This window comes from Cavenderia fasciculata (assembly GCF_000203815.1).
Source record: "Cavenderia fasciculata unplaced genomic scaffold Scf_Dfasci-F-a-25c12.r2-5, whole genome shotgun sequence".
NCBI classification, from domain to species: domain Eukaryota; phylum Evosea; class Eumycetozoa; order Acytosteliales; family Cavenderiaceae; genus Cavenderia; species Cavenderia fasciculata.
In genome coordinates this window covers 807,684-822,911 of record NW_004457729.1, presented here as the reverse complement: position 1 = coordinate 822,911, position 15,228 = coordinate 807,684, and the positions used below count along the sequence as shown (strand labels likewise).

General features: G+C 32.5%; 4 protein-coding genes across 4 annotated transcripts; all 4 read right to left on the bottom strand.

The window, feature by feature from the left end:
* Positions 1 to 13: 13 nt before the first annotated feature.
* On the bottom strand, positions 14 to 4,371 carry lysA (WD-40 repeat-containing protein; the record flags this gene model as incomplete). The annotated part of the gene is made up of 9 exons (XM_004358578.1): positions 14 to 761; positions 838 to 1,065; positions 1,153 to 1,871; positions 1,942 to 2,613; positions 2,688 to 2,987; positions 3,063 to 3,311; positions 3,397 to 3,591; positions 3,667 to 3,957; positions 4,060 to 4,371. The coding sequence occupies 9 exons, from the start codon at positions 4,369 to 4,371 to the stop codon at positions 14 to 16; spliced, it is 3,714 nt and encodes a 1,237-aa protein (XP_004358635.1).
* A 1,208-nt stretch (positions 4,372 to 5,579) lies between these two features.
* DFA_00649 (uncharacterized protein) lies at positions 5,580 to 8,039 on the bottom strand (the record flags this gene model as incomplete). Its single annotated transcript, XM_004358577.1, has 3 exons — positions 5,580 to 6,893; positions 6,991 to 7,342; positions 8,014 to 8,039. The coding sequence occupies 3 exons, from the start codon at positions 8,037 to 8,039 to the stop codon at positions 5,580 to 5,582; spliced, it is 1,692 nt and encodes a 563-aa protein (XP_004358634.1).
* Positions 8,040 to 8,205: 166 nt separating this feature from the next.
* Positions 8,206 to 12,223, bottom strand: DFA_00648 (uncharacterized protein; the record flags this gene model as incomplete). Its single annotated transcript, XM_004358576.1, has 13 exons — positions 8,206 to 9,170; positions 9,260 to 9,655; positions 9,743 to 10,071; positions 10,178 to 10,301; positions 10,412 to 10,489; positions 10,568 to 10,803; positions 10,884 to 11,018; positions 11,102 to 11,170; positions 11,247 to 11,536; positions 11,594 to 11,654; positions 11,729 to 11,902; positions 12,012 to 12,116; positions 12,216 to 12,223. 13 exons carry the CDS (start codon positions 12,221 to 12,223, stop codon positions 8,206 to 8,208), a joined length of 2,970 nt encoding a protein of 989 aa, XP_004358633.1.
* A 407-nt stretch (positions 12,224 to 12,630) lies between these two features.
* On the bottom strand, positions 12,631 to 14,332 carry DFA_00647 (ZZ-type zinc finger-containing protein; the record flags this gene model as incomplete). Its single annotated transcript, XM_004358575.1, has 3 exons — positions 12,631 to 13,854; positions 14,028 to 14,203; positions 14,311 to 14,332. 3 exons carry the CDS (start codon positions 14,330 to 14,332, stop codon positions 12,631 to 12,633), a joined length of 1,422 nt encoding a protein of 473 aa, XP_004358632.1.
* Between the last annotated feature and the right edge of the window lie 896 nt (positions 14,333 to 15,228).

Sequence of the window (15,228 nt, the reverse complement as noted above, 5' to 3'; positions counted from 1 at the left end):
TTGATTTCTCTTTTCAAGCACCAACACTCCAACATTCAACTACGATTGGATTGAAATCACTTGCATAAGAGAGACATTGATTTTTAAATGTTTCGCAAACTCCACTTGACCCATGAAGGAAATCAGTATCCATCCAAAGACCAAATGATGAACCTCCACCAACCACAAAATATTCAAACGTAGAATAAATGAAAAAGTCATTTTCTTTGGACCACTTCCAAACATTAAATTCTGGATATATTTTAAATAAAAAGGTTTCACCATCTCCATAAAATTTGGCATCCTTTGTTCTAATTTCATCTGATAAAAATGCTCCAAATACATGACCACCATTATCTTTAACCAAGAGGATTGAAAACTTGATACCTTTCATTTTTCTGAAAAAAGTTTGAAAAGAGACACCATCATTGGTAGAATTATATTTCAACTCTACGTCATTGCCTTGGAGTCGAATGGGGAGATAATGACGAAGTCTCTTGAATATTTCAGAGGTTAGCAGAGCATCTTCCAATGGTTTTTCATACTTTGTAAATGTTTGAATGAGTTTTGGTGAATAACTGTGTTCTTCAAATGACCCTCCACCAAGTGATGCAAGAGTTGGTGGTAATGCAATTGGAATGGGTGGTGGTAATTTAACCAATGGTATTGTTGTTGCTGTATTGTTGATTGGTGTTGATCCAAGAACAGGTGAAACTGCCATTGGTGAAGATTCTTTACGATCAACAATCAATTTTTTTAAAAATGAGAAACTCTTTTGTACACTAAAAAAAAAAAGATATGTAAGTATAAAAGTCTATATATATATTCATTTTGTTTGTGGTTGGTTTGTTTTCTTACCTATTTTCATCAATACCTCTCAAGAATAAAGTTTGAATATATTTATCCTTGTAAATCAATAGGTAGATACAAGGGAAAACCAATACTTTTTTATCCTTTCCATTGATTGATATGGTATTTTCCTCTTCCAATTCATTTAATTTTGAAATTTCACTTTGGATAAATACATCATATTCATGATTATCTTGATTCTTTTTTTTAATTAAACTTTGTTCTTTATTCCAATCCCTAAAAATTAAAAATAAAATATAAAAGTATATATTAGTATCAATATAATATAATTTAACAATTATTTGTTTTTTTTTTTAATATTACCTTGATAAATGAGCAATCCATTCAGTTTTGTTTGGGAAATATTTACAAGAAATGATTTGAATGTAATCGGCAAATATTTGATCGGTATTGTAATGTGATTGAAAAATAAATTGATAAGGTGTCAATGTTAGAGTACCATAGATTCTTTTGTTTTTTGTAAAGCAAATTAATTGTTCCTTGTGAATGCTTTCTTTGGGGATTTGAGTAAATCTAGTTCTATGACTACCCCAACTATATTTATCACTTGCCGTATCAAATGAATTTTGACTAGTTGATTTTGTGATTAGAGCTGATCCACGAGATGTCAGAGCTTGTTCAACATGAATGGTTGGTATAGTACCATCCATTTTACCATTTCCACTTGATGCTATAAAATTTGGATCCAAAGTTTGAAATGCCATTTGCACTTCCTCTTTGACTGGTTTGAAAAGGTCATTTATGTTTATATTGGATGAATTGCTACTTCTACTTCTTGGTCTATTTCCAGTGAATGGTGATTGTTGTTGTGATTGTTGTTGTGGTGATAATATAGCAATAGTTGGAACAATCAATGGGGATGCGAGTGGAGTCAATGAAATTGAATCTTCAGATGATACACTTGTATTTAAATCGCCGTTGATTGATAAATTATTCAGATCTAATGGTATCTTTTCCAAATCTTGTCCCTGTTGTTGTTGTTGTTGTTGAAATCTATCCTTTTTTTTAAATACCCATAATATCTAAATAGAAATAAAATATTAGTATTCTATCTCAATAATCATTCTTAATATTTAATATTGTTTAACATACTTGACCAGGAATAACCATATCAGATAATAAACGATTTGTTTGAATGATTACATTTCTTGGCATATTAAATTGTAATGCGATTCCAGTAAGAGTATCGGTTGGTTTAACTTCATACATTTCAAATAAAACAGATTGATTACTATTATAGTATGGTGCATTTGGAGGTAATGGTGCAAAAGATGATCCAATCGATCCAGCTCGATGTCTATACCCAGATGATGATGTATCTTGCTGTGATTGTAATATTGGTGTTGCACTATTACTTCGACTACGGAGTTGTTCTCCATCTAAATCTCTTTCATGATCAAAACTATTATTACCATTAGTATATTCACCAATCGAAGTCAAAACAACAGGTGAAGTTGGAGGTATTATTGTTGTTGTTGTAGTTGATGTTGTCGATGTCAATGTATTTGGTTGAGTTGTATTATTATTATTATTGGAATCTGTTGGTGAAGGGTATTGTCTTTGATAATCAGACAATCTAAATGGTTGCATTGTCAAACTAGTTCTCTTGCTAATCTGTGGCGAATCAACAAAATCTGTAATGTTTTGGTAGCATGTAGGTTCCTTTTCAATCTCTTGTGAATAAAACTCTGAAAACTTTTTCAATAGTTGATATAAAAATGGTTTCTTTGTTTCAATAAATTCTAATGATAATCTATCAAGTTCCTAAAGAAATACAAAAAAATAGAAGTGAATATAAACTAATTTACTTAATATATTTAATTTTGTTTGTTTCTTACCTTTTTTAATTGAACCTTTATATTATTTGTAGTTGGTGAAGATTTAATTAATATTTCAAAAGATGGAGCTGCAGAGGGATACAATGAAGGAAATGAAATAATGAGGATGATTTTACGATTGTCAATATTGACGACACATATTCTTTCTGTCATGTTTGTTTTCTCGATGGTTAGATTGCTAAATTTCTCTTGGACAATTCTTAATAATTCTTGGCTTAAATCTAATGGGTAATTTCTTTTTCCTCCTATCCCTATTGATTTTGATTCTGGTGATAATAAACTATCAACATTTACAATATTCTAAAAGAAATTGTTGAAAATATTAATATTTCAATCTTTCATTTAATTGTGTGTATCTACTACTATTGTACTTACACCAATCATTTCATCTGTAAATTTCCACATTTTAATAAAATTATCCTTTCCAAGTGAAACTAGATAATATTTTCTATCGGTAGGATCACTTGGAGTTGCACCATCAACTATTCTCCAATCAAATGATAAAACTGGACTTTGATGACCAACTAAATTCATCACTGATGAATCATTTGAACCTGACCAAAATGATATTTCATTATCTCCTTTTTGTTGAATCGTTGCTACTACTTTTTGACTTGTAAATGGCTAAAAATATAAATACAAATACAAAAGTTATTAATAAATGATGATACAAATAAAGATTTAATGTTTTGTTTCGTTTTTGACATACAACAAATTTTGAAAGACTACATGGTGAACCAATTTTATAAGATCTTAATAATTTTGAAGGTGGTGATGCATCCCAAATTTTGATGGATCGATCAGTTCCACATGTCAATATGGTACTTTTATCTTTATGATGCCATTCAATAGATGGAATTCCACCAATATGTGCTGTAAATGATGTTAATGGTGATCCAAATTTCTAGAAAATAAGAGAGAAATAAAATAATGATGTTAATAAATATAATATATATATGGTTCCCCATTTTTAGCATACTCTAATATCCCAAATTTTAATTTCACCACAATGAGAAGAAGCAATCATAGTTGAAGAATGTGGATTCCATTCGATTTGATTAAGACTTGATTGAGCATTGATCAATGTAGATGCATTCTTTTGATCTCTTAAATCCCAAATCTTGATGAATGAATCACCCGATGCACTAGCCAATATATTTGAATCTGCCATATTCCAAGACAATGAAGAAATGTGTCTTGAATGTGCCTTGTTAAATGAATATACATATTTCTCTTCATTTGTATCATATACAAATAAATTGGTTCCATTCTAGAAAAGAATAAATAACAAAATAATCATAATATTATTAATAAGTCAGATTCATTAATGATGTATATTTATATATTTATATTTATATATTTATATACATACAGAAGTAGAAATTAGATTTGATTTTAATTTATCATGACACCAACTTAGGACTACATTGCCGGTACTACTACTATCCTTGGTTGGATACAATGTCTTTCTAAGAGTTATTTGTTCTTCAGTGTCACCACCATCTTGTGTCAATAAAAGGATATATAGGTTTCTCTCACTTCCAAGTGCAATCTTTTGTCCAGTTGCATCGGTTGCCAAAGACGATATTCTATACTTTTGTCCTTGTGTCATTTGATAACTAAGTATTGGTTGGTAATCATTTGATGATGTTGTTGATATTGATGACGACGAAGGTGCTATCATTGTTGTTGTTGTTGTCTCTCTTGTTTAGTTTTGAAAGAAGGAAGGAACAAAGGGAAAGAAAGGGTATGAATTTGATATTCTGATAATTTGTCTTGTCTCTTTCCTCTCTATGATAAGAAGAAGTATTTATAAATGAACTGGTCTGTCTAGTCTAGACTAGTCTGGTCTGGTCACTCCACTGTTACTAACTAATATGATTCAAATATTACAACAATAAATAACTATTGCATTATCTCTATCTGTTGTTTTGTTTTGTTTTGTTTTGTTTGTTGTAGTTGTAGGTAACGGTTACTGCCTGTTGTTGTTGTTGTTATTTGTTGGTATGTATATATATATATATATATATATATATCTGAAGAGAAGAGAAGAGATATCTAATAATAATAAAATGAATAGAGTAATTATACAGCAGGAGATGTGAAAGAGTGAGGTGAAGAATGAAAACTAATATCAAAGACACACACAACACACAGTCAGTCTAGTCTTGTGAGCAAACACATACACACAATTCGAATTGTGTGCCTGGAATGATGATAGTCTTTACTACTGCCCAGTACTACTATTAATTAATGCAATACTTTTTCAAAGTGGGCGAGAGTAGCAACGATGTGTTGTGGAGTGGTGAGTGACTGATGTTGTGGAATGATCAAATGACCAAGAAGAGGAATAATAATAAATATAAAAGTAAGTATATCTCTTTTCTTCTAACTATTAATAATAAATATCTTTTTTGATGCTTATAATGGAAATGAAGTCGACCAGACTTGTCGGGTTGCAACGAATGAGAGAAGTCGCTTAAACTTGGGAATTTCATTTCAACTGGGGCATATTTATATAAATTGGGTTTTGATTCAAATAGACAGACAGACACGATACGATATATATATAAATAGTTTACATGTATAATAATAACCGTTTGGTTGTTTTGGTTATTATAGAGTTTATTATGCTTAATAAATAGTGAGTGTGATGAAAAGAGATGGAAATGAATATTATTATTATTATTATTATTACTATTATTATTATTGTCGGTATTAACTAATTTTTACAATGAGATGTTGATACAAAAATACTTTTGTAGATTTTTGTTGTTGTTGTTGTTGTTCGCAATGGATAGGATTGGTGATTATAAATAATTATTATTATAATTATTTAACAATCGATTATTATTATTATTATTATTATTATTAATTTAAATGGTTTAAGGTTTAAGCCATTTCATTACCACTATGTTGTTGAGTTGCTTTCTTGTTGAAACGTTTTTGACCAAGTACACCAACAACACCAACACCAATGAGGAGGATGGCAAAGAGGGCGGTAGGGGCAATAAGGAGTGTCAAGGCATTAACCTCATCGACACAGACAATACCGTGGATGTCTTCAATAAATGGCATCAAGTTGGAGCACGAGATGAGTGGAATAACCGATTCGTTATAGATACCCTGGAACGAGATGAGTGCCCAGTAACCATCGATTACGACGTCGGACACATTTCGAAGTAGACCGTTGGCACACGTTGTATTGCATACGGTGACGTTGGCAACGGTGGTCACATTGTATGTGACGAGATGGTCGGGAAGGACACAGTCGGCGGGGTTGGTGATGGTGGTGTTGATGGCGCCGTCGGCGACTATATAGCAGCCAACGAGGAAATCAACGATGGGAGAGTCGAGGTAGTCGGGGAGCGTCTCATTATTACATGGCTCGTTGGGACACTGGACGATGATGGCAAAGCTGTCGTTGGGAAGGTTGTAGTTGGGCGGCTCGGTCCAGACGGGGATGGCTTGGCCACAGACAGCTCCGTAACCTCGATCACCGCATGTTTGGTTGTACACCGAGTCAAACATTTCATAGACCAACTCATTGAGATCGGCAAACACTGGGATGATGTTGGTGTCGTTTTCACAACCCGCGAAAATCTCGTTGACGATGGGGTTTGTAAAGTTGGAGAGACCAGACACACCGGTGGTATTATATGCAAGACACACATCCGAGAGCAACGAGTTGATTGGGTAATGTGCCGAAAAGACAATCCACATGAATGGCAATACAATGACGAGCGACAATGCACCCACACAACTGAGTAATGGGATGTTGCATAGACCTGCGACAGCCACGACAATACATACAACCAAACCAACAATCAAACCAGCCAACACGACACTATTACGATATCCACTGTACTTTTTAGACTGTTCGTTGATTTCGAGACCTTGGTCACGCACCTCTTTACCGTGTACCACAATATCATCCAAACGATTAATCATGTCATTAATGTATTCATTGAATCCAGTGACACGACTGGCTTGCGTAGCAGTAATATTCTGACTAATCACTTCAATCGATGCAATAGTGTCATTACCCTTTTGAAGAACAGTGTCACCAAAATCACCAACACCCTTTGTACTAGCACTATTACCAGTCATCGCTGTAATAAACAATGGTACTGCAGCAATAGCAAATCCAATTGCCAAGAATTTTAATACCAATACTTGACACTTTGTATATCCTTCTCCTGGTACCTAAAATATATATAAATAAATAAATTAAGATTAGTCAACATACATACATACATACATACATACATCTACTCATTCCTTTCTTTCTATATATACATACTTCTGGATCCAACTTTGGACCTGGACACATTAAACCATGAGTTGGATTACATCCACCGAAAAAGAAGCTACGACCCATCCAAAAGAGTACACTGAATACAAGACATACTAGGGCAATGATAAGAGTGACACCTGAGAGCAAAACAACGGCTTCACCGTACTTGGCCCAATCACAGTTATCCAATGGAGTGCCTCCACACAGTCCAGGTGGATATTCGGTCAGTTTCTGACCAGTTGTAAAGTATGTGTATCTATCAATACCAGAGTACTCTTTGATGATGTCTAATGCTCGTGATTGACTATCTGCCATTGCAACTCCACCACTCATCAATGCGATGAATAGTACAGTTGCACTAATCAATAAAATTCGATTCATCCTATAAATATTATTACAACTACTTCTATATTTATATGTATTATAAATAAATACTACTATTAATAAATAAATAAATAAATAAATAAATAAATATTACAACTTTTTTGTTTTCAAGATATAAAGATATAAAATTAATTGATTATTTGTTTGATTGATTGATTGATGATTGATTGTACAAAGTGTAGCTACCTTACAGAGTCAGTCTGTGATAGGTGTGGTGTGTGTATTTTAAATGAAAAGGGGAGGGAAAGGAGAGGGTAGTTTTAAAACTAAACTTTGAAGTTGTTCGTTTTTTTTTTATCTCTAACTACCACTAAATTTTAAGACTTGCTGATGAATGATTCGAAAATAATAATAATAATAATAACACTCACTCTACTCTTGATGCTAATGACTTGAGACCTACGAATGTATGTATTTATAAATATTATGATGATTAATAATAAACTACAAAGTTTTTTTGTCAAGGGTACCGCCAACCAACCACCTCCACTCCACCTGCTTAGACTTTCACCAACCAACCAAGTAATTTTTTCACCATGTGTTGTTGCAAAAAAAAAGAGATCGTACCATGCGACTCTATGTCCGATCGGTTGGCAACAATCAATCTAGATCATTGTTAATGTGTGGTTGGGGACTAATACCTACCTCTCGTCGTTTATTTTTAAACACATGATTCAAGGAACCTGCAACACCTCATTCAAATAATAGTAATCGTACACCCTCATATCTATGTATTAGATATCTCTGTTGTGTGTTCCTTTAAACCCAAGAACTATGTATGTATGTATGCAATGAACATACAGTACAGTTGTACAGCTTATTTATTTATTTAAAAGTTTAATCCAAGTTTGCAAGTTTGATTTGGTGTTTTGATGTTGATTTACTTCCTCCTCCTCCTCCTCCTCTTTGAAATATTTCACGTAGTCTAAGTCTCATTCGATTACTATCACGAATATAGTAGACTAGTGCAATGGTGAAAGCTATAAATACAACTCCACCGACACAGGCACCGACAATTATCTTCCACGGCACCGATGACGATGTGGGACATTCGACTTCCAATTGTTTGTTGTTGACTACCAATGCACTGAAATCAGGGTCAAGTAGACACAAATCACATTGTGCAAAATGTATACCAATCTTTGCAAGTGATAGTCCTCCATCTGTGGTACCAGTACTACCATTAATAGGAGTCTTACTAATCAATTCATTCTTGGAATAAGTCTTTCTACCATCTGAATAAGAGTAGGATAAGAATCGACCATAGAATTGTGTATTGTTTTTAATGACTCTTAGATAACTATTACCTCCAAATACCTCTTCAAATGTTGGAATGGTTCCATCACTGTCATCGTCATCACAAGTTGGTGTTACTGATTGTTGGTCATCATTATTGACTACTGTCGCAAATACTACTCTCAAATGTGATAGAATCGAGTCGTATTGCCATCCACTTATATTCACCGCAACTTTTATACTATTGGCACTAACCGATAACACTGAATCGCCAAATGCAACCTCTCTGTCCTTGGTAGAATACTCAATCGACGTAGAGACATTGGTGGATGCCGACAATCCCGGATGCAACGTTGCATTAATATCCAAGTGATAGTAGAGTGATGTCAAATCTCCATTGGAACGATCAGTCACATTCCATTGATCCACTACCAATTCCTTTACTATTTCATTCTCTGTATCAATTTCTTGAATCGATACCAATGTAAAAAAGAATTGATATCCATCCAATTCAAATGTTGCAACTGGTTTTGTATTATTTTGTATAAATGTTACATTTGGATTCTCTACAAAAAAAAAAAAAAAAAGAATAAATAGATTAATATTAATAATTAAGATTATTATTATTAATTTTTTGATTTGTTTCTGTACATACTAAAATATCTACAACTATCATAATAATTTGGTTCACATAAACAAATGCCTTGGTCACTACATTGTCCGTGACCATAGCAATGATAGGTATCATCGATACATTTTTGTTTTAAATTGGTGGTTGGTGGGTAGGGGATACTTAGCATATCGCTGAATGAAACGGTGAAGTCTTGAACCGACACTTGAATGGTGGCAGGTCCGGGCGATGGAATCGATGCAAGTGAGCATTCAACAAGCCCACTATTCTTTGATACAATAGTACATGCCATACTATTATTTAGTGTAACTGAAACTGTCAATGTAGACGGTCCAAAATTACCTTGCAATATTAATAATAATTGTTGTTGTTGTATATCTAATAATTGAACATTATTTAATACTGGGTATGAATAGGTTACTATAAATTAAATTAAATAATTAGTATATTTCATTCATTCATTTAATATTGTAAATATATTAATATTTTAGATTAGGATATACAAACAATTTAAATCCATTGAATAATAATTAAATTGATTTGTAATATTTAAAATATAATCACCGATGATGGCTCTTGGTGTAACACATGATACACCCGAGGCAGTGAGTGGTGAAGACAAGGAGCATGGGATCTGGAGACCACTTGTTTTAGAGGTGAGGGTGATTTGATGGTCAATAAAATGATTGTATGCAAGTGAGAAATAAAAGTTGGTTGGAGTAGAGAATTGAAGGTCAAGCACCTTAATATCAGCCACCACAACTTTAGGTCGAATAATAGTTCCAAATATATTAATATCAACTGTTTGTGGAGTTCCAATCGTCAAATAAGTTATCCTACATAAATAAAGAAAGATAAATAAAACATTGTTAATTTAATATTATTATATATTAGTATATAGTTAGTTGGTTAGTTATTTAGTTATAATTATAATATATTTACGCAATTTTTGAATTAGAAACAATTAATCTATAGTTTACATTTTCAGTATAAAAACCAAAGTTTCTACCTGTAATATTGGCAGTTCCATTCATTGAAAAATAAATATCCTTGTCCAATGTAATGGCTATTTTAGTAGTTGTAAGTAGAAGTAAGTAAGAAATAATATTAATTAGTATTAAAAATATTAATAATCATTCTTTTTTTTTTTTTTAATATTTGATCAATTGTACATACCACAATCAATACTAGAAGGTTTAGTTAAAGTTGAAGGTAAAGATATTACATTGGAACTTTGATAACACCAAAAACAATCTATATAGAATAATAAAAATAAATGTTAATAAATAATAATAATAATAATGATAAATGATGATTATAAATATATATTACCTGGTACATATGAAATAGAGGTATTAGATAATAATAATCTTTTATCACACCAAGATTCAGGTACACTGCCCATTAAATCTGGATTATTCTTCACGTCTAGTGTTCCTCCAATCACATTATCCCAGAGATGGAATGGAATTGAACCGGTCAACTTATTATTTGCTAAACCTAAAAAGAAGTTATCTTTGATAATTGGAATAGGTGGGATTTCTGTAAACTCTGATAATGTTGATGCACTAGAGAGAAAAAGAAGAATAATTTCTTATTAATAATTGTGTCTAAATTGATTAATACAAGTATATATATATATACTTACAAATTTAAAAGTGATGAAGGAAATGATGTAAATGGATATGTGGATATACTAGAGTTTGTCAATATAACAAATTGTAAATTTGGATATTCATTGTAATCTGATGGCGTCAAAGTTGATTGTTTTCCATCCAGTCCCCTTTAATTTTAAATGAAATTATTAAATATTAATATTAATATAATATACTATAAATATTATATATGTTATATTTGATGACATACAATTGAGTAATTGCAGAAGTATTAACCATTTCTAAATTATATCCTCCACTATTTGATGAAAGTAAAAATCTATATATTTATGTTAGAATTTTGGATAGAATCATTTTATGATTAGATATTTAAGTTTACTGTTGTGAATACTTACATCTCTTTAATAATTGAAGAATCAACTTTTAGATTACATAATGCAGTACCATCAGAATTGAAACCAACAGCATATACTTTTGGGAATGAATTTTGTGTAATGTACCATGACTGTGGTTGACTGGGTGTAATCTCAAGTTGGATAAAACTAAGATTGGGAAGTCTTAATGAATCGTCCAACCTTAATTTTTCAATTGATCTTCCCCATTGAACGAATGTGTCAATTCCTGTATTATTGAAAAAGTTATCAACCGTTGTCAATGGACTGTATAGTATACTTAGTTTTTTAAGCTTTTAAAAAGAGAGAAAGATTAATATTAATCAATAAAATTGATGATTGGAACATACACTTGGTAAAGTTTGACCAAAATCCATTGGAATGTCGTTAATAGTGAGATCATTGGTTGTTCTAAATATCAGGTGAATAGTAAAGTAGGGTCAAAAAAGATGTACGATATCGATATTTGATTTGATGATAGTTACTGAATTGAAGTTAGATTTGGCATGTTCTTTAGCAATGTCAATAGATTCAATGTTGGAATAGCAGGTACCCCAGTAATACTACACATTATAAAGAATTGTTGTAATCCGGGAAAGTAGAGCGATCTTAAATTTGGATCTGGTGACCCAACTGGACTTGCCTTTCCAGCTGCCCTTCTATAAAAAGAAGAAGAAGAAGAAGAAGAAGAAGATTGAGTCAATACCAACTGTTGTAGTTAAAGGGGGTGATGGATAGAGAGAGTGTGTGAGAGAGAGAGAGACTTACATTTGTGTAATATGATATTCATTTGGAGCAGTATAATTACAAATGACTGCTGCTGATTGGACATTACAGACTGTTTGGTCCTGAGGAAGATCAAGTCTATATTGTCTAATTAGGAATATAATAGATTCCACTAGTAGTAGTAGTAGTAGTAGCAACAGACAGAAATAAAGATTAGTTTACGTTTGTTTGGTTGTATGTATATACTCATACATTCTGGTGGGGGTAATACTTGTGCTTCATTGAAGTTGAAACAAACAAACAAAAAAAACAACCCCAATATGAATGCAATCGACCGATTCATTGTTGGTGTTGTAAATACAAATATAGATAATGATATAGATAGATATACAAAATAATAAACAAATGATCGAGGATCACCTTGGGTATGGATATTCTGGGTTGATCATTTTTGTGGGTAGATAGATGTTTTGTCTGTCTTGTTCTTGAGATATAAATATCTTTTCTCGAATAAATATCTTGTTAAAATGGCATACGTGAAATGCACGACTCGAGAATAAAGAAGCAAAGATTGCCTTACCTTTCCTTTCCTTTACCTTTTCATTGTCATTGTCAAAAGAATGATCATTCTATACTTTACTCTACTTTTACTCTCTCTTGTTTATTTTGTTAAAATTAAAGTTCCATTTGGAACAAGACCAGCAGCTTCTAAAGTGGTAGTCTTTAATTCGTCGGAAGTGTAAATCTTGCGAGGATAGGAAGTAGAGAGTTTAAAGTGGCTTCCCTGGTCACCCTTTTCAACAATGTATTGGTAGACTACTTGGAGTGTATCCGATGGTTTGAATACTCCTCTGATGGCAGACCCAGTTGGAAGACGAATTTGAATAGTTACCTCTGAGTAATTGGCTGGTGTAGTGGTAGCAACAACTGGTGTAACAGCAACTGGAGCAGCAGCTACAACAGCTGGTGTAGTTCCAGAACTAGCATTCTTTTTAGCCAATCTTTCCAATCTATCTTGTTCAATCTTTTCTTTGATACGTTTCTTGGCTCTCAACTCATCCTCTTTTTCCTTTTTGATCTTTTCTTGTTCCTTTTTCATTTGGTCGTCTTGCCACTTTTGGAGTGATTGTTGTTGTTCCTTGCCACTTGATCTTCTGCTAATTTCACGTTCAATCTCGCGTTTGGCTTCGTCTTCAGCCTTGATACGACGTAATTCCATCACCTTTTCATCCAACTTTTTCTTTTGCAATGCTCTCTCTTCTGGTGTCATCACATAGTTTTCAATGTTTTTGTCATGAGCGACACACTCGTGGTCGGCTGGATGCTTGCCACCTTCCTTGCAGTCTTGACACAAGTCATAGTTTGGACAAACCTTGCATTTATATCTAATGCCAATGATTTGTTTATGACAAATATCACAAAGTGCATCATGAACAACTGGTGCTGTTGATGTCGAAGATGTAGTAGAAGAATTATTATTATTGTTGTTATTATTATTGTTATTATTATTATTTGTAATTGGATCATCAATATCAGGTTTTTCCATATTTTCAAAGATCCAATCCATAGCAGCTTGAGAAGATGAATTCTTTACAATGATGAGAGCCTTTTTAGCTCTGTTTTCTGGGAACCCCATTTCAATCAACTCACGTACCAAAGCTGGATTGGCTTCGTTGGATGAAAGTACAAGTTTTGGTTGTTGGGTGGGAGCTGGACCGTGACCAAGTGCTTGGCCACTCGATGCAAAAGATGGTTTGGTTTGGTGTTGCTCAATGTAACTCTTGAGCTTGTTTGGGTCTGCTCCACTAAACTCTGCAATCTTTTTACTATTAATATAGAAATGGAATGTTGGCATTGCTGATACTCCACAACTTTGTGCTGTACTCTATATATAGATTAAAAAAGAAAAAAAAAAGAAAATAAAAGAAAAGAGTTAGTTATCATATATTATATTTAAAAGTTATATATTATCATCTTTACTACTAATATCACCAACCCTTCTTCTTCTTCTTTCTCTTTTCACTTTTCACTTTTGTTATTTTCTTATCTTGTACATACTCTACATTTATCAACATCAACCTTTAAAAATACAACATTTGGATATTCATTTGAAAGGTCAACGAAACGAGGAGAAATGGCCTTACACGGAGGGCACCAAGCGGCCGTAAAGTCAACTACAACCAACTTTGAACCTGCAGCAGACAACTCTGAGAATAATTCACCATCTCCTAATTCTAAATATACATATATCATGTGATTGATTGTGATAGTAGGTCGATAGTTATAAATCCATGTTAATACATTATGTCATTTTATTAATAATATAAATATTATTGCTTACCCTTTACTCTTCCATGTGACATGTTATAATCTATCTAACTATTTATTTATTTATATTTGTATTACTTAATTAAAATTATAGTGCTTGCAACCCAGTTTTTGAACCTCAAAATTTGATGACAAAAATGAGGAAATTATTAAAAAATATAATATAATATAATATTTTTTATTGATGACACATCACATCGCGTTCATCTTGGCTTGGGTGTCAGTAGTATCTGCGATCAACAAACAAATAAATAAATAAATAAATGTATTGCAATACACATTGTATATATATTACAATTAATTAGTGTAGCAATTAATAGAAAGTACTTACATCCTGTGATGTCATCATCATCATAATAATGATCAACGAATTTAACTAATTAATTCTTTTTTCTTTTCAATGAACTCCGTTGTTGTAGTAGCTACAACTCGTAACTCGTAACGCACTACATTAACCCCAACCGAGATATTTAGTTCTCTGTGAATCTGCTTCATCCATTGAATTTTATCACAAGGCAAATATCATAGAGCAAAGGTGGAGATCTCTACCCTTTTGGTTGTATCTTTGCACAAAGTATTTCGACCCAATTTTTTTTTTTCTTTACAAAAATATCTTTCGTCGGAGGTCGGCCCTGGTCTCAAGACACATCATCAACTTTGCCTTTCAGCATTAGTCTATTTATTCACTCCAATTCAATTGTACAATTACTATCTGTATACTCTCAAAGCAACCAACAAACAAACAAAGTTTATTTGTTGCACTCTTAACACCAACCTTTAAATAATCAATCAACCAACTAAACTCAATCACTCCAAGCAATAATGTTCAGCCGAGGAAACGGACCAAAAATCGCAAACGGCACCAAGCCAAGACCCAACAATGGAAGACCAAGTATGTAGTATATTCAATCTCATTTATATCCAAATCATC